The sequence below is a fragment of the Falco peregrinus genome, chromosome 3, assembly GCF_023634155.1.
Source record: "Falco peregrinus isolate bFalPer1 chromosome 3, bFalPer1.pri, whole genome shotgun sequence".
In the NCBI taxonomy this organism is placed as follows: domain Eukaryota; kingdom Metazoa; phylum Chordata; class Aves; order Falconiformes; family Falconidae; genus Falco; species Falco peregrinus.
The window spans coordinates 6,957,450-6,982,441 of NC_073723.1; the positions used below are offsets into that span (position 1 = coordinate 6,957,450).

Sequence of the window (24,992 nt, forward strand, 5' to 3'; positions counted from 1 at the left end):
ATGAATGGACACCCTTTTCACTGTTACACCAGAAATTACATAAGAGACAGACACAAAGAAGAAAAACTTGTTTGAACTTTGGATATCTATAATCCAAAATCAGGATTCACAAAAGAAACAAAGAACACCACTCTCCTCTCCTCCAGATATTTAATCCTAATGCACATAAGATTTAGCAGGAATTGCATTATCTTGTTCCTGCACATTATCTACATTTTTCTAGTTTGAGAATCCAGAGTTTAAGTGCAATTGTGCCCAGAATCCCTGAAGTTAATAATCCATTAAGCACAATCAGATGATGCCTAATTTCCTTTTGAAACAAATTCTTTTTTAAATACAGCAAGGGCATTGTATAAAAAAGATTGTATGTCACATGGCTATAGTTTTAAAGGGAAGCATAATAATTTTGCCTAGGATTAAAGTGTTTGGGTTTTTTCCACCTTTTCCCTGTCTCTCTTCTTTTTCTCTTTTCTCCAGTCTCCTACTCAAAACATATGTACTAGGCATAAGCAGGGAAACAGGCTCAGTACCACATGGTCATTAACTGATAGCAGCAGGAGATCAGGCAGGCAAACGGTTTTGGGGAGACCTGGGCTCTCATCTTTGTTTCTAGGATTATCTTTCATTTTTATCCAATTTGCTTTTTAATGTTACATATATTAACAAGCCTAGGTAAAGTAATCAGAACCTGGTAATCCTGGATCAGACATAAATGCCATAACCACTAGACTACAAAGGTGTTTCTTTTTTTCCTTTGTTTCACTCTCTTTCTATGAATAGGAGTCTTCCAATGTAGCTGCTTTTTGCAGAATAAACCAGTTTCCATATCAAGATAAGCTTGTAATGAGAGCCACCTTCTGAGAAAGGAAAGGCAAAGGTGTAAATACCCCAGGCAAGAAGGATGCTGTATTTAAATTCTCCCACTTCACAAGAGAAAACCCTCATCACTTCAGCCTTGCAAAGCCACCACCTTCAAAATACAAAAAAAAAAAAATAAAAAATAAAAAATAAAAAATAAAAAAAGCTCTGCTTGATTTTCTGAAAGAAAACTTGTGTGTGTCCACTTCAATGAAATGGTCTTTTGGGCTCTGGACCCCAAGAGAATTGAGGTGACTTCTGTGTTCAGGCTATGGGATTTTTGGTTTTGTCTCCTGAGCTCCCTACTTTTGTGTCTGCAGAACACTCTGAGACATTTAAATTACATTTATGAAATTAGTGAGACTGGACACCCAGAAAAGATTTTATAGTCTTGTCTAATTTTTTTTTTATTACTTATAACCCTAGCTATCTTACAGCGGCCATCACTGGACATTAAAATCTATGCTCTATTACAGTCCAAAGAATGAATCCAAGGCATGTTAGAGTTCAGTCTTGTGCTATAACATCAAAACCTCACCAGGTTTGGAGGTTAAAAATGCATTAAAATAATAGCTGGGGACAGTAGCTGAAAAGTATCATTAATTCAACAAATTTATATTTTTGTCATTGAAAGAATGATTAGATTCATTTAGCACATCACAAACAATGAATAATATCCCTGTTACATTTATTTCTCCTTTATTTTTCTTAAAATCACATTAAATCAGCCTTAGATTGAAAGGCTTATTGCCGTATTTCTTGTTTTGATTACTATGGATTAACATCTGCACAGTTACCTTATGTGAATCCATGTAAAAACTCTGAGATTAAAGTGGGTGGTACTTCACTTCTCTGTTTCTTCTTTTCCTCTCTTTTCCAAGGCATAATCAAGACTGCTTTACCAGACATGAGCAGAGAAAACAGGGAACAGTACCAAGTGGTCATCCAGGCAAAGGACATGGGAGGCCAGATGGGAGGACTATCAGGGACCACCACTGTGAACATCACTCTGACGGATGTCAACGACAATCCACCTCGCTTCCCCCAGAGTATGGAGCATCTCATAGTTCTGTTGTTTTCCAAAAAACTTCTCTAAAATCAGCTGTTATACTGTCACAATCTGGGATTTTTTTTCTCCCTTTTTATTTAGTATAAATACTAGCCCACTGCTGCGTCTATGTTGCAGCATTATTAAGACAAATGGGAATCACTGCTTCCATTTCTTTAAGAGCAAAATACTTCTTGGAATGATAAACTTACTTCCCACTCTTAGTGTGCTTACAGGAATGTGAGCTGTAACAATAACCTAGGCTAACTGCAGTGACTTGAAAGCCTTTAGAGGAATTCAATTACAAAATCCAGAAGTTTTTGGAGGCACTTATAGTTCCACATGTTTAGCTTCCTTTTTGTTATAAATTTATATAAATATAAGGTATTTGCAGTGACACTTTTGTAGTTTGTACAATTGGGGTTGAAAACCCATTCAGCACTCGGATGTTTGGTATATTAGTTGTATTTAAAAGGAACATTCAGGACCCCTTAAGTGTCTTAGAAGAAAGCAAAGGGCTTGTACATACGGGAAAAGAGGGTAGTTGTAAGAAAGATACTCGACTGTACTTCGTTACAAGTCAATATTTAACATACAGGTCCTTATTGGACCCTTCAAATAAGGATTGTGCATTTTATCAGGTGCAGGTGTGCATTCTGTCAGATATTTAAGGTATTTTTCCAGTGCTACAACTTCACTCAGTAAATTAATATTAATTTACATAAGAAAACAGATAAAAAAATAACATCAGATTCGGGAATGTCACATGCAAATGCTGACTATATCAGATTATTTTTTTTTCATATTATTGGTAATAAATAACTGAAAACATTGATTTAGAAACATTTGTGTATTGCCTAGTGATGAGAGATCTTCATTGTCTAGTTCTGACTGGACAGAATAACCAGAAGAAAAACACTGGATTTATACTTTTTCTGCAACAGCTTATCTTTATAGTTAGACTTTTATGGCAAATGTTGTCAGAAAATATATATACATTCACTTTTCAAACACATGGGCAAGAATAAAATGTATAATCAGATTTCTTTCTAGCAAACCTTGATTATAAAAACATTAAATGAAACCAACCATTGAAAGAGCACAAGTATATGCACAGTAAATTAAAGAAAATCTGAATGTATCTGCATTTAAATTAACTAGCAATTAACATGAACATGTATCAAATGTTCTTTACCATGACACTTTAGTATGTATTACCAATAACAGATGAATGCATGACTTTCACACAGAACACCTACAAATCCTGAGTGTATTTTTCAAAAGAATTTTTTAAAAGTGCCTATTTTATTTTAAACTCTTTTCAAAATCCACACTGATTTCTAAAACTCTTGTGCCTTGAGAAAACAAAACAAAGTCCCCTACTACTTCTAAATATATCTGGGAATATTTCTAGAAAACTGAGAAAATATATCTATATCTACTGTTAAATAATCAAGGTTAGAACTGTTTCTTATTGTTGAGGCTCTCTGTTCCTTAAAGCTGAAGAAAAAAAAAAAAAACCACCACACATTAAAAGCACAGCACTAAATGGCTTTGAAGAATCATTTGGAATTTTTGTGACAGTTTGTCAATCAACTCCAAATCTTGTTTTAAAGTTTAGTATGATGACTAACTGCATTTTTCTTACAGTGTTTCAAACTTCAGGTTACTTAAAAAATCCAGGTGAAATTGAAGATGTTTATTATTCAGAAGAACAAAGCTTCTCAAAACAAAAAATGCTTGATTTTGCTGTTCCAGGCACCTACCAGTTCAGCTCTCCTGAGTCTGCGCCACCTGGGACTCCTCTTGGCAGAATTAAAGCCGATGACCCTGATGTGGGTGAAAATGCAGAGATTGAGTATAACATCTCCAATGGGGATGGATCAGACATGTTTGATATCATCACTGACAAGGACACACAGGAAGGGATTATAACTGTCAAAAAGGTTTATTTTTTCTCCCTCTTTTATATGTACTTAGCTCTCCAGGTGTTATCGTTATTTTTCTTTTTTCAGGGAAAGGGAGGCTAGATCTCATGAGGGGTCAGGCTGCCAAGGAGTTGTTGTATTAGTTTTGTTCTTCTCTTTCTTCAGCAGGTATCTGTTATTTTCAAGTCTCAAGGGAAATTTACTGGCATGTCACTTCACATAAAGCAATATTTCAGTGGCTGCTGTCTGTTCAATATATACGTACTATCACACACGGTACTTTCAGATTAGGGCTGTGAAAACCTGGATGGGTTCAGTTCACAGGGGGATTTGTCAGCTGAATACTGCAGTAAGGCTCACAAGGGTTGGAGGCTCACCTGAAGTCTGATGAACTTACACCTCCCAGGCTAAATTGTCCCTCTCTAATCTGTCCAACAGTCAGGTATTCCCAGTACCTAAAATCTGTTTTGGTTTAAGTCCCACCTTAGTGAAACTCAAGTTGTTATATTTTATGTCAATGGAAGTCCAAAGAGCAAAGACATGGGCAGAAATTTAATTCAAATTACTATATCTCTGACAGATTTGTTTGCAGCTTTTTAGTGTTCAGACTGTTGCACTCTGAATGCTCCTTTCAGTTCTATTGTTACTGAACACATCAGTAACAATTAATTGAGATATACATATATATATAAAATATAGATCTATACACATATATTTGGAAACAGGCAGGTTTATGTATGTGCATGCATGTATATGTTTGCACATATAAATGTATGTATACATGTGTGTGTATGGATATATGTAATACAGATGTCATGTACATTGGAAATCAGACCCCATAGTTTTTCTTTTCACTTTGGAACATGGAGGCCAGAGACAGGCCTGGGTTGCTCCTAATGCAGAAATTGAAAGGGTAGATGGTATTGGGGGAGGAGTAAGGAAAAAGGAAATAGGACAGAGAGCATTTAGGAGCTGGGATAGTTGTTCTTGTTCCTACCAATGAGATGAGACAAATAAGACCTTTAGCAACTCCTAGTGATGGATTGAGTCCAATTTCCCTGTTTCTTTCTTCTATAGATTGAAACCTCCTGGTTTTCCAGCAATCTGAACGAGTAGTAGGCAAAGGGATTATAATTGCCTTGCTGGACTATAATATTCACTATTTTGCTTATACTTAGAACAAGCCCTAATATATTCCATCTTCTTCAAGAGGCATTAAATATTAAAGTTTTTGCTGTAAAAGTGCCTGTATTTCTAATTCAGCATTAAAAAACTGACTCACTTTTCTTGTAAAGTGACACAATTTTCTCTATTATTATTGTTATTTGCTCCCCAGCATCTGGATTTTGAAAACAAGAAGTTATATAACTTAAGAGTGGAAGCAACCAACACTCATCCTGATCCTCGTTTTCTCCAACTGGGGCCATTCAAAGACACAGCTATGGTCAAAATTTCTGTGGAAGACATAGATGAACCTCCAGTGTTCAGCAGACCCTGGTATTTAATAGAAGTAGATGAAGATGCCAAGGAAGGAAACATTATTGGGCAGGTTGTAGCCCAAGACCCAGATATAACAAAGAATGCAATAAAGTAAGCCATTACACAATATAAAATGTTTTAGATGTGGGTTGAGTCTTATGCAAAAGAGTGGTGAGAGTGCAATGTAATAGGGGGCCACCTGCATAATTAAGCACATAGGGGCTACTGAAAAGTGTCAAGCAGATAAATATCAGTGGGAGCTTGTGAAGGCAAATACAGTTAACAGAGCAGACTATGCTCCTGAAGGACAGCTAATAGGATCCAGGTAAAAGGAAATGAGAGGTCAGCATTTAATGACATCTTGTTCTAGTACTTTCACCAAACTGTTCATAAGATTATCCTTTTGAAACATGTTTTCAGCAGCAAATTTATGTAAAATACTCAAAATGGTGTATTTCTACACTCATCGCTGGTTGATAGCTGTTGGCCTTCTGTACCTTCATAATCCCTTAGATATAACATCGTCCACCATGTTCTATAGCTTAACTGTTTAATGATCACGTTATAATAAAAAAAATAAATTATTGTGATAAAGTCATAACTATTAGAGGTAAGAGTTCAGTGCTGTGAAATTGCTGTAATTGTCAGCCATCTGCTACTATTATCTGCAGTGACAAACACAGCACTGACATTTGTGTATTTACCATGCAACTGATTATGAAACTTGATTTCTGCATTTCTGAACAAGCCTGTTATGTTCTGCATCAGTACAGTTTGAGGTAGGAGATATGAGGGAATGAAGAAAATAAAATATTTTAAAGTAATCTGTGTATAAAATCTTGACTCAACCTGCTATAACTGGTAACTACTAGACTAACTTAAAAAAAATTCCCAACAACTGTAAGATGATTTTTTCCTTGCTGAGAAATAACGAAGCAAAAAAAAAAAAACTGTCATAAAACGTGATTTTAGGAATTTTCATCTTAAACAACAACAAATGCAAAGATTTTTATGGTGATTTTGATGGTCCTTCTAACATCTCAAAAATATCTTGCTATAAATTGATAGTTAATTATATTTGAAATGCATGTCCTTTAATAACTGAGTTCTTCAAGAAACAATTAATTGGCAAAAACATTATCTAGAGAATGTTCATTTTTTAGTTGTTATCCCAGCATTCACTTTATAAGCTAAAATGTAATTTCAAATATCAGTCTAACAAACTGCCCACATAAATAGTTTGCTTTTCATCCCACCCACTGGTCTTAAAAATCTGTTCAGTATTTGTAACATGTTGCACTTCTCAGGTAGCTACAGGAAAGCTTAAGCTAATTGTAAAGAAAATGTTCTTGATTAACCACAGTAAAAATTAGAAATGTTTTAGAGGTGGCTGTAGACACTGTCACAGGAGATAGTGATGCTCAGTTGTACTGTATCTTGACAGATATTCTGTGGATCGACACACTGACCTTGACAGAATATTTAACATCTATTCAGGAAATGGATCCTTATTCATCTCAAAGGCACTTGACCGGGAAGAAACTCCCTGGCACAACATCACTGTCATAGCAACTGAAATCAGTAAGCTGGAAATCATCTACCTCGGAACATTAGAACCAAGAAAAGATTGAAATTCTATGATTTATCTTGTTTCATTAGTTTTGCCCTTATTCAGTTATTAACAAGATGCAGAGTGTCTTTAAATGCACATCTCAAAGTTCAGTTTGGTACTTTAGGATTGTCTTTGCCCATTTATGAAAAGATAATTTTGAAATCTCAACAAAACTATATACAGTATATCTTATACAAGTTAACTGGTTCTCTGAGAATTCCCAGCAAATAATCTGGTGCAGGTGTGATGTACTGGCTTTATCCTAAGCTAAGTCTTTGGGAAAATCCTTGGAAAATAAAGATATCTATGACAAATAATACACTGTCAGAATGACCATTGTAAACAGGGGAAGTATATATGATTTACTTGAACCGTTTTAACTTAGATCAGGAAATAGCTTCATTTGAAGCCAAAACTAGAGGAAATTCTTTGCCTTCCATGTCTGAAGCAAAGCCTGGCCCTAAGTCTTTCACCTGGATTCTTTACTATTCTGTTGGATCCTTTTAGATCTGGATGTCTTTTGCCTGTCTTTTTTTCCAGCAAACTGCTAATAGAAGGGAAAGAGAGATACTGATTTTAAGGAACAACTTTTATCCCGTCCTTCATTCTCCCTATAAAATCCCCAGGAGTCTATGTGCTTAACAGTCTGGGAGTCGGGTAATATGGAGAGATTAATTATATCCCCATTTTCAGAAAGATTTTCCTCATAGATGCTTTTTCATTGTTTGGTCAAATATGGCCTTGACCTTGAGTTGTGTTTGGTCTATTTTTTTTTTTTTTTTTTTTTTTTTTTGTGGTGGTTGTGTTGACTGACACTGTTTAACTGCTTTACCAATGTTCTTGACAGCTCAGCCTCAGGAAGCAGCTTCTTCAATGAATCATTTACTGCACTGATGTATGGAATACAAGTCCATACTAACTCAGTGACCTCTTTTAATGCAAATCAATTTAAGATTACTTTATATTATTTCTAAAGATATATATACTATTATAGAACAAATTGTTTTAAATATATGCTTTATGCATAGGGGATGCATGTCAGTAAAAAATGAAATGCAATTTTTTTGGTATAATCAAGAAAAATGAACATTTCTATTGTCTATTGAAAAAATAAATTTTATAATTTCAGGTCTTTTCATAGACATAGACTGTAAATCTTTGCATTGTAATATAAATAATTTTCTTGTTTCAGATAACCCTAAACAAAGTAGCCAGATACCTGTCTTCATCCGGATTTTAGACATAAATGATCATGCACCAGAATTTGCCAAATACTATGAAACATTTGTTTGTGAAAATGCAAAAGCAGGACAGGTAAACAAATACTTATTTTAATGAAGTACTTGTAATTAAACTATCCTGGAATATCCTCATGACGACTTCAAGGTATCTTAATTTGAACAACTGCAAACCAACCCAGCCTCTTTATTCCCTATCTTCTACAGAATCTACCAGTTGATTCAAAAACTGAGGAGATAAAAGATGCAGGATTGTACCCTAGTATAATAACATAACGTGTAATACAAAATTGTACTCTAATGTGTTTTTTCATTCCTAATATCAGAATGTATTTTTCAGAAATACTTATCATAATGCTACAAAACCCTTTATACTGTCTGATAATTCAAATTCTTTCTGGATTTTTTTCAAAGCTATAGTTAAAGTAGCCACATCTTCAAGTGCAAAAGGGAGGAAAATCTTCTATTATGCTTTAGTAAAGGAGATGTGAAAAATAGACTTTTACAAAAATAACAGATAATGCAACTGTTTCCATTTTAAATTAAACTTCATTTTGGAATTAAGTAGAATTTGATCAAAGCTCATGTAGATCTCATTCTAAACTATTTCAGCAATTCTGTAATAAATTAAAAAGACAATAACAAGGTTTGTAGTGAAAATAAAGTGAATAACTGGGAACTGGGAAAGAAGGCAGACCAACGGAATTCAGAGCCAAGATATTACAGAAATCTTTTGGTATTACTGCCATTAGAACCAACATCTATTTATGATAATGCCAGTCAGACTTTCAGTTTTAAATCCTGTGAAGAAAGGTCTATGTTTTGCTGAATGTTAATTCTGACAGTATTTAGCAAAGAACTGGATTTAATAGCAGATTGGGTATCTCAAGATGGTCTTTCAAGTATGGGCCTAAGTCCATGCATAAGCCTATTCTCTAGACTGATGCATTTTTGAGTGGAAGAAAAAGCTTGAGATATTTTCACCAGCACAAATCTGGCTGGGCTCCTGCTCAAGCGTAGACACCAGGATGGCGTCCTAAACTCAGTTTAGGTCTGTCCTTGTGTCTCGTTAGTTTTATGCAGACACATCCAACCAAAGCTGACTGACTTCACAGAAATTATGTTGGAAGGATCAGAATGTAGGATATTTTGCTTGTCCTTAGATCACAGTGACAATACAACAGTCAGAGGCTTTACAGGGCTGTGGAATATGGGTACACGTCAGGAAGCATGCTCATGTTTTACCTTGGTCACTGTCCAGTGCTGTATTTAACACAGCCACGAGGGCTGCACTGAAAGTAGCATAAATGGTACCTGAGATGAGTCTAGAATTTCAGATCCTGCAAAACTCTAGACAGAGCCAGTACATGCAATTTACCAGTTGCAATTCAAATGGTGTTTTATGAGTGGTTTAACAGATGTGGGAGAGGGGAAAGAAAAAAAAGAAAAAAAAAAAAAAAAGAGACCAAAAAGGGAGAAAAAGAGGATACAGTGGATTGCTGGAGCTTGCTTTCAATTCTACTATTCTACTTATTTTTTATTCATTGCACCTAATACTGGAATTTACGTAAGTGTGTTAGAAAGACAGAAGATACTTTGAATGAAATCACTTGGCTTTGAAGAGGTACTTGACCATGATTTTAATTCTTTTGCAAGAAAGTCTTTTTTAAGAAAGTAATTTTGATGTAAAAGACATAAATAGAGGGATATGCATATCAAAGGCTGTGCTGAATTAAATTAAAACAGTGGAAGAAATTACAATATCAGAAAAATTAACAAGGAGCACCTTTCACAACTGGGGTTTATGATCAGAACATTGTGCCTTAACCAGAGACATAAATTGTCATGAGAATACAGTTCAAGCATTACATAATGAGCAAAAAAATCCCTAAACTTCTGGTTCTTGTACCCTCATAGTTGTTTGTTGATTTTTTTGTGTGTGTGTGTGTGTGATTTATAAGCTGTTTTTCCAGGTGGAATACATGCAGATAATTCTAGCCATTCATTTCGAACAGCTGGCACATGACCTAAATTCTGTCTGTGCAAAAAATTCTCTTTGCACAAGATGAAACAGACAAATAAATCTTAAAATCTCAGTATAATGACTGATAGCAAAATGAGTTATGTACTTTTATTGCTTAACACAAAGAAAAGTTCCAAAGTTTACAAAGGAAGATTTCATTGAAATAAATCATTTGTAATTTTATCAACTAGCAAGACAGGTTTTGTCATATATTTGAATCAAGTTCAATCTAGGCATACTGCTTGTCACTTTCCTTAGCCCTATTTCCATCTAGTCTGGCATACCTAATTAAATATCCATTAATGGATAAAAATTAATTTATCTTTCTGGTAAATTCTGTGCTTTTCTAGCAGACATGACAGAGGTCTATTAGATAGGCATATTGTTATTCAGATCTCCCTTACATGTAGCATACCAATGTAATTCCAGGAATTATTTTCCCTAATTGGAAAGATAGTGTGCATCATGTGTAGCTGCAGAAGAATGAGAAATCCAGACTGTTTGTTCATGTTCTGTTTGTTAACAATTAGGTTCCTCAACACAGGCATGAGTTCGTATCTGGACATTTATGTGTAGTTGACTTAGCATTTCAGAAAACATATTACCTTCAGTACATGAGATAGATTACTTCTATTTTGGTGCCTAAAAATATCAATGAATATAGAGATATAAACTTCAATACTTTGGCCTAGGCTGCTAAGTTCCATATAGCCTGTTTGGTTCGTGTTTAGCAGTCCCCCCACAATACAATGAAGATATAGAATCATGTTGTGTTCATTTGGTACTACTCCACCTTATTTTAGAGATCACCTAAAGTAATTGTCTTATTAGAATCATTATTGCTTCTTTACACATCACAGCAGTGCTTCTACATCTGGTACCCATAGCAGGAGAGCCAGACTGAGAAGATAAATACATTTAGTTAATTTTTAATATTTTTTTTAATCGGGCCCAGCTATTAATCACACTGCTCTCTAAATCTCAGGTGCCTCAGTAAGCAGTCGAAATGATCAAATATTGCTCTCTGTCACCAAGTGACATTACTCATTCTCACATCAGCAGATTTTAGAGGCTGCATTCATTGGGTTTTTCAGATAGCCTTTGGAGGGTCAGAAAAATGAAAATCCTAGAGTCTCTCCTCCTCCCCTGCCACTCTTTTGTCTCCAAACAACAATGGTAAGACTGAGGAGAAGCATCACTAGAGGTACATAAATAACTATGTTCATTAGGCTGGAATAGATTTGTCACCATGCGAGTCCCGTTCCACTGACTAATACACAGGCTAAAGAAAAATATGAGGCAGCCTTCCTCTTGCACAATTTACAAATCCCTAATCCTTTGCTGGCATGTTAGAGCCCCAGGGACTGTTGTGGGGAAGGCTCTGGTACAAGTTCTCTCATGCCCTTGTCACAGGAATTAATTGGGTCTTTTTAGCTGGATTAGAGGATGAGTCCTCTCCATGGAAACCAGGAAGATTTACTTGAAAAGAGTCTGATTTAACTGAACAATTTGCTAGTAACAATTTAGCTACTTTCAGCACACATCAGTAATAATATTTAATAAAATAGCCTGGGTTGCTTCTTTTGCACTGATGCTATATTCTTTCCTGCCATTCAGGGGCTCTCAGACATCAGAACAGAGAGAGTTTGTTTCCTCCTTCAGAAAGCTGGCAGATTTTTCTTTTCATTAGTCTCCACACCCCATCTCCCTTTTTCAGATGGAGCAGAGATCAGATTTTTCATGTGGCCATTGCTAATTATCAGTCATGAGTTGTTTATATATTGTAGCTGCTTTCTCTGGCTAGACAGCTATTGGTGTGATTTAGCGAGAGACCCATGCTGACAGTCTGTCTCTCTTTTGAAGTAAGAATTGGAGTTCAAGAAAGAATTTTCCAACTTCTGATAAGCATTCAGTCCTGCTTTAAAACTGCCAACAGATTTGTGGAACAGAGCCAAGACTTGAAAACCAAACTGTTTCGCATTACCAAACATGAAGCTTTGTTAAGTGGCAGGCATTTTAGAACATTTTTGAAGACGTGAAGCATCAAAAGTCGATTCAAGTTTGCACACATGTGATGGAGGCAGCTTTCTGCAGCTAGCACCATACAGGTGTATAGACTAAAACTGTGCCTGTACATGTCTGATCACTCAAGCTGCAAAATGACAAGAAGAGCATCCACTGACAGCTGCATTGATTTTGAAACACTTCTATGTGAGGACACTTGAACTATATTATTATTTCACTCCTAGAGAAATGCAGTGACTTCAAAATCTACAAAATCTTTATTCAATCCACTGTGCTGTGTTATTAATACATTCAAGAACTGTATCAAGGAAAAAGGTCAAGAGAGGACAGGAGAAACACAGTTGCTCTTCCACCATTCCCCCATAGCATTTGCACACTACAACACTCTGATGATTGTCAAAAGCAACATCCCCCTTACATGTTTTTCATAGTATATTGCAAAGTGGTGATATCTTTCCAGATTCCTTGACAAATATATTCAGCACAAAGCAAGTGTAATAAATTTCAAGAATTACAAAGTCAGTGCTCCAAGATCCAGGATTTGTTCTGACCTCTCCTATACCACTTCCGAAAAAAGTGTCAGACAAAATCAAACAGCAAAATGTCCCAAACATTCCTTTCTCAAGTGCCTAGTGATACTTTTTAAGTTTTATCTCAGAAACAGCTGGAAGTAGATAAAGCGGACATTTGAGAAATTTTTCTGTTGTGCAGAGGTTTACTCTGTTGTACAGGTTTAACTAAGAGCATAGTAAAAAAGAACAAAAGCCCAAATGATTCAAGCGGATTGAAGGCCTACTCTTCTGCATATCTATAATCACATACAAGAAACAGCAAAATTCAGCAGCTGTTAGTGTATCTCTAGCTTAACAATGTCTGTCTCTAGTGGTCTTACATCTCTGAGCCTGAAAGTACAATTTTCATGCTATATGATATTTACATTCTTTTAAAACTTCAGAATGGCACCGTCTACAACAGCAGACCATTTTTAAATTCCTTTGAAAGTGACATTTTTTTCACTGTCTTATTTAAAGTGAATTTTAAAAGAAGGAATTTTGAAAAAAAGGTTTAAAAATACAATAGCAATCACCAATATGCTGCTGTTTTGAAAGAAGAAGCAGCAGATTACATTACACTCTTTGTCTCAAATTCTGTTTTATTAGTAAAAATTTGTAACCTGAAAATATATTGCATCTGTCCATTTATAGACCTCATCTTGTTCAGCTTTCTTAAAATGAGCCTTTCAAGAATCTGTCTGAAGCACGTTGCTGCATTTTTAAAGTGTGTTCTGTGGAGCCAATGTGCTATGGGTGTTTATTCTCCTGACATGCCAAGCCAGCACAGACTGAAAAGCCAGTCTAAAAAGTGGCTAGCTGGTGCTGACCTCTATACTGTTCAAGATGCACTGCTAGCTTAACTTTTACTTTAATGGTTCCTATATTCCTTTTGGAGACAGTCCCAAGACTGAGCCCAAACCCAAGTCCCCCCCTTGTGCAGCTCTCCATGTCCACAAATGCAGCCTCGGGAACAGTAAGGGCAAGCTCTGAAGTGCGCAGGGACCCTTGATATCTCAGAATCTTTCCCCCGTGTCCATGTGTGTCGTGTCCCCCGTCCGTCCGTCCGTCCGTCCGTCCGTCCATCCCCCAGCTTTTACTCAATTTCTGTCTTTAAAAAGCTTAAAGAGAACTAGAGAGTGGGCTATGTCTATGGATGTGCCAGATACATGTAAGGGATCTGTTACTAGGCAGTTTATTCATCCCCGATCACTTTTTCAGAGATGAGTAGCTATAAAATAGCTTGAACATAAACTATGGTCACAATTATGACTGTGGTGTAAGTCATGGCCTTAAAAACACAGTATCTAGGAGAAAAAAACCACCACAAAACAGTATTATAATCACACCATTTTCACTTTTGAAAAAATAATGCCAATGGGAAATAGGTCTAAACCCTTTAAAAGAATCTCTGGCCTTCATCATGAAATAGAATTTTCAATAATTTTTTTCCAGTGTGAATAATTCCTCCTTTACAACTCACTCATCTTACATTGTCAAACTGCTACAAACACTTTGTCCTGAGTGTAAAAGAGAAAACTTTATGTCAATGCCTAAGTTCAAATTTTCCATACCCTCAAAGACAAGTTGACCTCTAAAAAACTGAATTTATCCAAGAAGATCCACTCAAGAGTATGAGACTGTTTCTTTAAATACACAGAAGTGCAGTGCACACACAACCTTCAAAATAATTACAATAATGCTGTATTTTATAAATCGTGCTCATTTTCATGGGAAACTATGGAAGAAAGAAAAAGAATTTGAATGCTTTTTAGCTTCTCTAAGCCTAATACGCTTGAAATATATTTGAATAATTTTCTTGAAATAACTTTTGCCTCATAAATCTTACGCTATTAGAGATCTTTCTCTGAACTTCTGGTGGAGTGATCATAACTCAATGTACATAACTGCTTCAGACTGGAAGAACACATTTCCAACATGAAATTACAATGTGTACAGGGAAAAGTAACAATTTTTTTCCTGTAACTCTGATACCTACATTAAAAATGGCTACATCTTTTTCATTTCTGCAGTGATTATCTTTGACATCATTCTCTTTTATTTAAAGCTGTATAACAGAAAAAAAAAAAACAACCAAACATTAATTAGATAATTGTAATTTCATTTTACCTATTCATAATTTGGAAAAATTAACCTGCAATCATTCTCTCTTATTGTTCTTTTATTCCCCTATCTACCTGGTGGAAAAGCAGTCAGTTTTCAATTTTGTAGCCAGTAGTTAGAGCAGGTAATACATTTTGGTTGTCTTTTTTTTTCCTTCTTCAGCCTTACCATCAACAATAAATTTTCAATGTAATTAGGTTCACTTATGCCTGATACAATTGTCCTTCTCCATGTGGCTTGCACATGAAGGGAATCAAATCCATATCCTATAAACATCCCACTGATTACCACCTGAAAAAGCCCCAAAATACTCAACCACAATTTCTGGTAGCTATTTATCAGGGTATTTTCTCCAGAAGTTTTTCAGCAAGTAATTGCATAAATACTATCACATATTCTAATTCTCTATTCTCTCTGGTACTTTTGCACTTTTTCTGTCTTTTCAAACTTGTGAAAATATAAGACAAAAATTTTCTCATTTCAATTTGGTATTTTAGTCGTATCAGAAGGAAATTTTTTTGGTAGCAATATTACATTTTTGCATTAAACAGCACAAAACTAAAATCAAGCACTATCCTGGTCTTGCTTTCTGTATTGCCACTCTCCAAGGCAAATTACAGCATGAGAAAAGCAACGGAACACTGGAAAAATGTCAACATAATCAGACACTCAGCAACATACTGAACAGGTTGCTTTGCCATAAACAGAGATTTGGCTAATCCTGGGAAACAGCTACAACTTTAAAAAAAAAAAAAAAATCTAATACTTTAAAAGTGAGGAGACCTTTAATATGAAGTTATTATTCTAATCACACTTAGAAATCCTACCTTCATTATAGTCACATCCTCATGTACAGGCTGATATTCACAAATAACCTTTCAAATTCCTCAACATGACTCAAAAATAAAAAGAACATGATAAAAACAAATCTTTTGGTTGTTTTCAAAGGAGCTGCTAGGAAGTGAATGAGCCAAACTCAGATGTCTCTACTGGGTTATTTATAACAATATTATTAGCTATAATAAAAGTATCCCAAAATTAACTAAAAAAATGGGCCAAATGCTCATTGTGCAGTACAGCACTTGCAGCAGCAGGTTTCTGAAAGATACAGTAAGAAAAACCCTTTAGTATTTTTGGTAGCCCTATAATTATATATATCTAATACAGTGTTCCATCCTGAGAGATGCTAAATACCCTCCAAAATTTAACAGTAGCCTCGAGTAGCATCAAGCTGATGTTCAAAGAAAGAACATAAGGAAAAGGCATTCCTCACTTGCTTGCTGCAAAACTTAAAAATCATGTCATTGTTACTTGTCAATTACTGTATTTCTTGAAGAAGTCATGCTGTACTTTCCCTGGAAATATCAGAAAAACAAGCTGTGAAGTAAGTCTTTGATAACAAGGGGCTTTGATGTCTGTGGGATTTCAAGAAACCCTCCACACTGGAAACACTTGAAAACCTCAAGACAGGCATTGGCTCCCTCATGACTTTCAAAGAAACAAGTCTGACTGCTGAGCTCTTTCTGCCTTTTAAGTTTAGGGGCCATAGGAACTTGCTTGTACTGAGTTGCAGCATCCTTAGTTGAATCTTACTCCCATTCTCATGCCACGAAGTTTTGTCATCTTGTGATTGAACTCAAACATGTCCTTGCAAGCCAAGGTGGAGTATGGGTCTCTTGGTGCAATACCTGCTTGGAAGTGCAACAGACAGAGCAGTTCACTCAAACTGCTCCTGGAGTTACTGTGACTCATGCAAGCTGGCATGGTGTTAACTGTTGCAAGTCATTTCACAAACCACAGCTATTCCCAGCTATCTTTTCCTTCCTCAGTTCTGCAGTTGTTTTCCTCAGCCTCTATCTGTCAGTCTAGTAGCAGATAGATAGCAAAAGAGTCAAATGCTAGCATATATATGTGTCTCTATATATGTAAGTATACACATCTGCATGTTTTGATGCAACAGGACAGCCTGTGCAATCCAGAGGCCTCTCTGTTTTAGTCCACTCTGCTCTGACCCTGTGCTGGCACTATCGTGGCTTCTTCCCAGCTGGGCCTGAGTGGCCTTGTTAAAGCAGCTATAAAGTTCCATAGCCAGAAGATTCAATTTAGGAGGGAGTAAAGCATCTCTTTTTATTATCTCAGGAGAACTGAGCATCCTGCCAGTGCAGTACTCCAAATTTATCGCCAGAAGCAGATGAGATGGACTGGGAATTAGACCCACTTAGCAACTGGTTTACGCACTACTCTCTTATTGCTACATGAGGCCAAAGGAGGTTTATAGCTTATTCAGACAGTCAACTGTTTCTGTATCACTGCAAGATACTGAGTACAAATCAAAGCACATGGCTGTCCTGCAGTGAGGACTGGCCCTTTTTTCATCCTTTGTTATGTATTTAAACAATAAAACAACAATTTGCTTACTGTAACCTCTCCTGTGTTTATGTGTGGCTTAGGACATCAATTTGTGTCTTTAGAGATTCATTGGATTTTTTTACTGCACATGAAAAGCAGAGACCTTATTTCAGACACAAGATTTCTAAAATATCATGATATACTGTTTCTTTATAGCTCATACAGACTGTGAGTGCAGTTGACAAAGATGAGCCTCCCCGAGGACACAAATTTTTCTTTGAGTTGGTGCCAGAATTTGCTGTTCATCCAAACTTCTCCATTGTAGACAACAAAGGTAACTGCTGACCAGTACCACCACCCCATCACCCCCCCTCCAATACCACTTAAAACTTCATCCAGCAACATCTATTTATTCTCCTTTTTTGTTCTAGATAACACAGCAGGAATTATGACTAGAAGAAATGGATACAGCCGTAATAAGATGAGTACCTATCTCCTGCCAGTCATAATATTTGACAACGACTACCCGATCCAGAGCAGCACGGGCACGCTGACCATCCGGGTGTGCGCCTGCGACAGCCGGGGGAACATGCAGTCCTGCAGCGCTGAGGCCTTGCTCCTCCCGGCTGGCCTCAGCACGGGGGCACTGGTTGCCATTCTCCTCTGCATCATTATCCTGTTAGGCAAGTACATGTAACGAGCTGTTTAATTGACTAGGTAAAGGTCTGGTCACTTGTCCACCCCTGATATTCTTTAACCCCTTATTCTCATGACCCTGCAGAACAATATTTCATTTCTGATGTTTTGGTTTAGGTTGTTGGGGTTTTTTTAACTGTTTTATAGGATGGAAAAGGAGCTGAGAGAGCAGGAGGTGGAGCTACTATGGGCTGTTTGTCATCATTACTCTTCAGAACAAAAGAATGAGACAATCAGTGTTATTTAGATGAAATAAATTAGAAAATCTAGGGTCAGGATTAGATACCATGCTCATTTGAGTAATGTTTTATTTTATAAATAGATCTTAATTTATATCCAGGACTTTAAAATCATATTCCTGAAGCTGCATAATAAGTTTCTCAGGGATTAAAAAATTATCAATTATACTGGTTATTTAATAATGAATTATTTGTAATTTTTATATTTGGGAAATATTTAGCTCAAAAACATAGAAGAGAAATGTTCAATTATTTGCAAGTTGCAGCGAGAGCAGCTGGTTAAATAAAATGTGAATGCAGAAGTTAAATGGATGATTGGAAAGCAAAAGCATTAGAAAGATTATGTGATATATGAAGAAATTAGAATAAATGTTAGATCCTAACCTGCTGCTAAGAACATAAAAATTGCGTCTTCAATATTTTTCTTACCAGAGAAGTGACTCCTTGAAAGTGTCATCATCATCTTTATTTTCCAGTCAAACTCTGTGGAAAACCTCTTTCCCTTTGCACCTGTCCTAGCAAACACAGCTTGCCAAGGGAGCAGTGACATGTTTACAAGTGTCACTTTATATCATTCTAAGGACATCACTTTATTTTCAGTTTTTAGGTTGGATTCAAGTTACCTCCAGTAAATATTCAGTGGACCACAGAGGTTGTTAGGAAAGGGGCAATATGTAGGAACTGTGTCAGTACTTTTGGGCATAGGGAAGTGAGGGTATTTGAGCTCTGACAAACTGATTTGCCGTACTGCTTAGGTTCAAGCATCACTGCTGGCCTGGGTTTAGTGTGAGTCAGCTTGGATTCCCCAACATGTTGCCCAGGCATAGTCTGAGCCGCAGAACTTGCAGGGCACCACTTCCAGCAGGCAATTACGGTTCAAACTCTGCCACATCTAGCACTCTACCTTGCATAGTTCTTAACACAATGTCAACAGGCTCTGCATCTTCAAAGCCACCCTTCATGCACGTTCCCAGCATCGTACCATGATATGTGAAAGATATTAGTTCCCCTCTCCCTACCCACAGCACATTCAATCTTCCCTCTTACTCACCAGTACTAAAGTGGTTTGGAGTAAAAACTTTGCTACTAAGACTCAACAAAATTGCTCAGCATTGCTGTAATGTGTGGTTTGGCAACCACTCTGATGCTTCATTGACAAATGATCTCCCTGGCCCCTCTAATTTACTCCAGCTACTGGAGCTAGGGTCATATTTTTAAATGCATTAAAGCTTTGAATTCCTACTGAAACCAATAGCATTTAGACACTAGAACGTATTTACAAATTTTTCCTCAGTTTTTCATCTCCCTCTGTAGAGGTTAATTGTTGTGTCAATCCTTACCTCTCCAAAAGGAAGAGTTATTCAACTAAAATTTCTTAAACTAGGGGGATCGTGTTTTTAAAAAGAAACACTTAATCATTGCTCCTGTAGGTTTAAAATAGCTTAACTTTTTGACTGCCATGAAATCATTAATATTTTTCCTTATTAACTTCAACTTGGAGATAGCTTATATCATTATTTTCCTGCTAAAATCCCACCCCAGCCTTAAAACTTTTCCAGTTCAACAGATAATGTAAATTATTTGTTCATTTATTTAATTTCTAACTGCCCATTTCTTCATTCATGTTTTGTTTCTTTTCAGTATTAGTTGTCTTGTTTACGGCTCTTAAGAGACAGAGGAAGAAAGAACCCTTGATCATCTCAAAGGATGATGTTCGGGACAACATCGTGACCTACAACGATGAAGGAGGTGGGGAAGAAGACACGCAGGCTTTTGACATTGGCACACTGAGAAATCCAGAAGCGAGAGAGGAAAGTAAGATGAGAAGAGATGTTATCCCAGAAACTATATTTCAGATAAGACGGACTGCACCTCTTTGGGAAAATATTGATGTCCAAGATTTTATTCATAGAAGGTTAAAGGAAAATGATTTAGACCCAGCTGCCCCTCCTTATGATTCACTAGCAACATACGCCTACGAAGGAAATGATTCCATAGCAAATTCCCTGAGCTCCCTGGAATCAATTACCACAGAGGGCAACCAAGACTACGATTACCTCAGTGACTGGGGACCTCGGTTTAAAAAATTAGCAGATATGTATGGTGGAGAAGACAGTGATCGAGACTAAGCAAGTAATCTGTGACCTGGTCAGTATTAGTGGAATTCATGTCTATGTTACTAGATACAGTGGCCTACCCTCTCTTACTTGGGAATAAAAAACTTACAAAAAATAGGTGTTGTCTTAGTAAGGGTTTGCTTAATCAATAAGTCAACGTGAATGAATATAAATGATTTAGATTTTAAAAAAATCTATTGATCACCCTCTCTGCCTAGAAACCTCTGATGAAAGGTTTTTATTAACAACGAAAAGACAATAAAAGGCTTTTTGTGCCTTTAATAATGAGATGGAACCTTAATTTTTTTTAATTGCTTTGCATTACCTTTCCTACTAGCTGGGACAGTGTGCACCTGCATTGTAACATATTCTCAAAAATATACTTTAAAAAAGTTTAATATTACTGCCATATTTATTGAGTTAAAGAATGTCTGTGTGTTGATTCATCATGATATTTTTATATATGTATATTTATATTTTTGTATTTTTATTAAATAAATTAGTATTTATAAAAACACTACTTATTCACGCACTTTGTTAATCATAAGGAACTGTCCAATCTTTCTGAACAAAGGAAACTGCGTATTGTGCAATACTTCAATTTTGAATGCATCTTCTTATATTGGATTAGTGCTTGAAATGTACTGTGCAAGAACAATACAGAGAGAGTTCTCTGTGATGGGAATGCAGTGTAGAAAAAAGAAAAATTATTTTGAAAAAGTGATTATAAATAAATGCAGTCTGACTTGCAATGTGTATTACTATATGGCATAATAGTATAGTTTCATTGTGAAACTTGCCCCCACATACCTTCTTATATAGGTGACCAGTGATAAGATTTAACAGATATAAGCCTGGGCATTTAAGGAACCATGAAGGTTTATCCTGCTAGATATGAAAATGATTTTATAATATGCCTTTTAAAAAATTGAATAATTAAGAAAATATCAATAATGAAAGGAAGGTTTTTGTATTCTAATCTTATTTTTAGGTTTTGAGGCAAATCAGACATGTTACTAATAGCTTCTTTTAAAATCAAAGTGAGCCAAGCAATAAAAACAAAGTCAAACTACTAGTTCATTAAAGATGCTACTGTTTTCTTGCTTCAAAGAAGTGCATACACTTGCATATTTTCTAAAACATTAATGAAAAACTTCAAGTATATATTTGTGTTTAAAATCTGTTTGCTGGATCAGCGTTTATGCAATGCACATTTTCTTTCAGAACACAGGACAGGAGGAATTTACCTGGATCACATGTGACATAATTGAGACTTGCAAGGTTCACCCACATTTGTTTAAAGAATAGAAAAATTTTTAAAAGTCAATTTTTTCAAACGAAAAATCAATGTCATCAACAGTATAGGATGTACACTATCCATAATGTTTCCATTTTTAATATTGATTTTAGGGAAAACCAAGTGCATATTGATGTCCAAAATAATAATATTTTAAGGTTTTATCTAGTTTACTTAATTATTTTTCAGAAGGAAGCTTAAGATACACATTTGCAATGTTATGTGGACTACTGAGGCACTCACCTCTTACCACAAAGATACAAAAGACGCTACACACAAGGTCACTTCACCTAGATATAGGAACACACTCCTGCTTAACATTTTCTTCTCTACTATGTTGACTTTCAGATGTTTTCTCAAAAATATCACTTTACTATTATTTATTTTATCCTTCTATCATATTCTTCTGACAGCCCCAAGGATGCTTCTCGTTTTCTGATACTGTACTTCTCTTTTTTTGGGGTGGTGGTGGTGTGTGTCTGGGGATTGTTGTTCCTTCCAGACAAGTGCCTGAACAGCTCACTGAGCTGCGTGTCAGGTCCACAACACTATGTTGCAAGCAAAAAACTTGAGTGGCACAAGTCAAAATAACCTGCATCCATGTGGGAGCCATGTACATGGATGTGATGTAGTTACAAGACATCAGCGTATAGCATAAGAATGCATATTTCTTATTTTGGGGTTTTTTTGAGGTGAAAACAAAAGACTTATGCAATGTATGTTCTCAACAGTGTTGCAGGCAAAGTGAAAGTACACCGGAATGCCTTGGTCTTTCAATGCAATCTTCATAGTTTTAAGGCACTTCCTTAAGATGTGATAGAAGGAAAAAAATGGACAATAAAACAGCTATGTCCCTGAAGAGATATGAGTGTGGAAAAAAGTTAAAAGAAAAAACAAACCAAACCAAAACAAAACAAGAATATAGGAAGAACTTCCTTGACTTATAGAAACTGTACACCTAAACTTCATCTTCAGTGACAAACACAGTAGATTGGACTAAGAGGAGCTGTAAGTTGTCATTAGAAATCTGCATATCACACAGTGATGTAGAATGGCAGGAGAGAGGAAAAAGAAAATACATCTGACCTCAAGCACAGACAGATACAGACAAGGTATGTGCCAGTGGAGCTGAATAACTTGTTAAGATGTGAAGAGTTGGTGCAGGACACATCAAAGGGCATCAGTTTGATTTAGAGAGGCTCCTGGTGGAAGGCAGGATGAAGGAAACAGGGTGTGAGGAAATCTTTCTTGAAGACATATAAATTTAATTTATAAATTAAATTTTCCACACAGAAATAATCTTATTTGTGTATTGTTATTTATCTACACCCCTACCCCACTCCCCCCCCCCTCCAACCCCCTTTTTTTTTTCTCTCTCCTCAGAAAGGAGTGACAGAAAATAAGAAGTAATGTAGAAGTCACCTCACAGAATGCTCTGGTAAAGACATGTCCTCAGAATCATGATGTCATAGTACTACAGTGGTACTGGGAAGAGCATAAAAAAAAGGCACCCTTCTCCTCTCAGTCTAGGTTTTCTCATCACATGAGTCATTGACATGAAAACAAAGGGAACTTTAGCCTTTGTTTTCAGCAGAGAATGAGACTTTCCCATGCTTTCCTGTTATAGTAGTGAGCCCAAGAGCCCTGTATCACTTACAGTGCTGTATGTTTAATAGAGGACTAACATGGATTTACAGCTCAAAGAAATTCACATAGTTGATATAGCAAAAGAAGTAATTTCTCAAAATTGCTAAAAATTTTAAGAGTTCTTAAAATGGCTAAAACTAGCTGGCAAGTTACCACCCGACATGCCTAACTGTAAGATGTGTGGGCTTGTTCATTCAAATGGGCTGCAGAAACTAGTTCTTCTATTCAAAATGTGTTTTTAAAAATGTGTCTTCTATTCCTCTTACATCTGAAACAACACAGTAAATAGCACATCACAGATGAAGAATTTGTATTCATGGTGGAAAGTACTGTGATATGTCCGTCTTGCACTGTACCATTTTCTTCTGTTTACATCCACTGAGACTGTGAGGGAGTGGTGGGTGGGTGGTGGGTGGTGGGGTATTTACATATCATAGAACCAATGAATGACAACCATGTGCGACAGGATGAACTGCTGCTTCTGGTGTCATAAGCCAGACTGATTCCCAGGGTATTTCCCATGGAGGAGTCTTCTTGCACAGCCATAGTTTTATCCGTCAGGAGTACCACAGCCACCCTTGCCCGTGACAGAGGCATGCACCTTTGCTGCTATGGGTACTCAGCAGAGCAGCTGTGCTGCCTCTGAGTTTGCCCATCCATAATGCTAGAGGGTGTGCCTGCAAAACTCACGGTGTATCACCTTATGGTGCTGGGGACATTCTGAGATGAACAGGGGCAGCTTCTGGCCCGTGCCTTACTGAGGCTGCTACACGGCCAGCTGCTCTGGATGCCTCAGTGAATATTGTGACTAATTAAACCTCAGGTTTTCTATGCCTCTGAACAGGCAGAGGGATAGATATAGTCAATAGGAACTTGCATAGCAGTGGCAGATATAGAAAGCTACCTTGTTGGGTTACAAAGGTGGCAGAAAAACTTCAGCTCACCCTTTGATTAACTTCTATTTTCCAGTAATAGGTTCCAACTGATGGTGTTATGTACAGCAATTTTTTAATCATTTAAACAATATTTTTGTGAAATAAATATTAACAAAATTCATCATTCAATGAATAAATAGGTATTCTGAGGAAGAAGGAAAGAATATTGGATAATAAGCATATATATGAACAACCACATTGAAGTTGTTACTGGTAAGTCGTCTCCTTTTAAACATCGGTGAAACAATGGCTGTATGTTTTCTCTAAGTCCTAAAAGAAGCATCACACCTAGATCCCACTATTACATTGTATCCGGATTCCTAAAGATACACAGAAGGAAAAGAAGGTCCTGAGAGGCCTGTTAGAGTTTGATGCCTGTTGTCAGTTTCATGGGTCCACATTTAGAGGAACTGGGTGAGGTCAAGCATGGATACCACTATCCTAGCATAAAACTAGTTGAAGGACCATATTTTTATATGCTGGTCCTTTTTATCCACATAAAAAATGTCTTTGAGATGTCCAATACCAATTGGTACTGATTAAGTTATTAGCTTACTTTGGCATTATAAGATCAGTGATGTTGATGAGTATAACTGACAAAAGGTCCAAAGGAAAGACCAGGCTTCAGCTGGATAGGCAACAATATTGGTCCAATACTGGGAAGAAGTGCTGGTTGATGCAGTGGGATATGCAATACTGGTTAAGCAGCAAGAAACAAAGAGAGGGATGAGAGGTAGGAACTTCTTTCAGTGATGTTTCTAGAGATGTTTCTTTCTCTGTGAGAGAACTGAGGCACAGAATTGCTGGATATTTCATGTTTTTGCAC

At 36.5% G+C, this 24,992-nt stretch overlaps 1 protein-coding gene across 1 annotated transcript in view; it reads left to right on the forward strand.

Annotated features, from left to right (window-relative positions):
- CDH9 (cadherin 9) overlaps window positions 1-21,038 on the forward strand; it is a 67,099-nt gene extending 46,061 nt beyond the window's left edge. Inside the window, exons 4-11 of the mRNA XM_055800866.1 lie at window positions 1,740-1,907; window positions 3,665-3,852; window positions 5,171-5,424; window positions 6,758-6,894; window positions 8,118-8,239; window positions 17,452-17,569; window positions 17,667-17,918; window positions 19,812-21,038. Coding sequence (XP_055656841.1) covers window positions 1,740-1,907; window positions 3,665-3,852; window positions 5,171-5,424; window positions 6,758-6,894; window positions 8,118-8,239; window positions 17,452-17,569; window positions 17,667-17,918; window positions 19,812-20,299 — 1,727 coding nt within the window. The 3' untranslated portion in view covers window positions 20,300-21,038. The remainder of the gene's footprint in view (window positions 1-1,739; window positions 1,908-3,664; window positions 3,853-5,170; window positions 5,425-6,757; window positions 6,895-8,117; window positions 8,240-17,451; window positions 17,570-17,666; window positions 17,919-19,811) is intronic.
- Window positions 21,039-24,992: the final 3,954 nt, after the last annotated feature.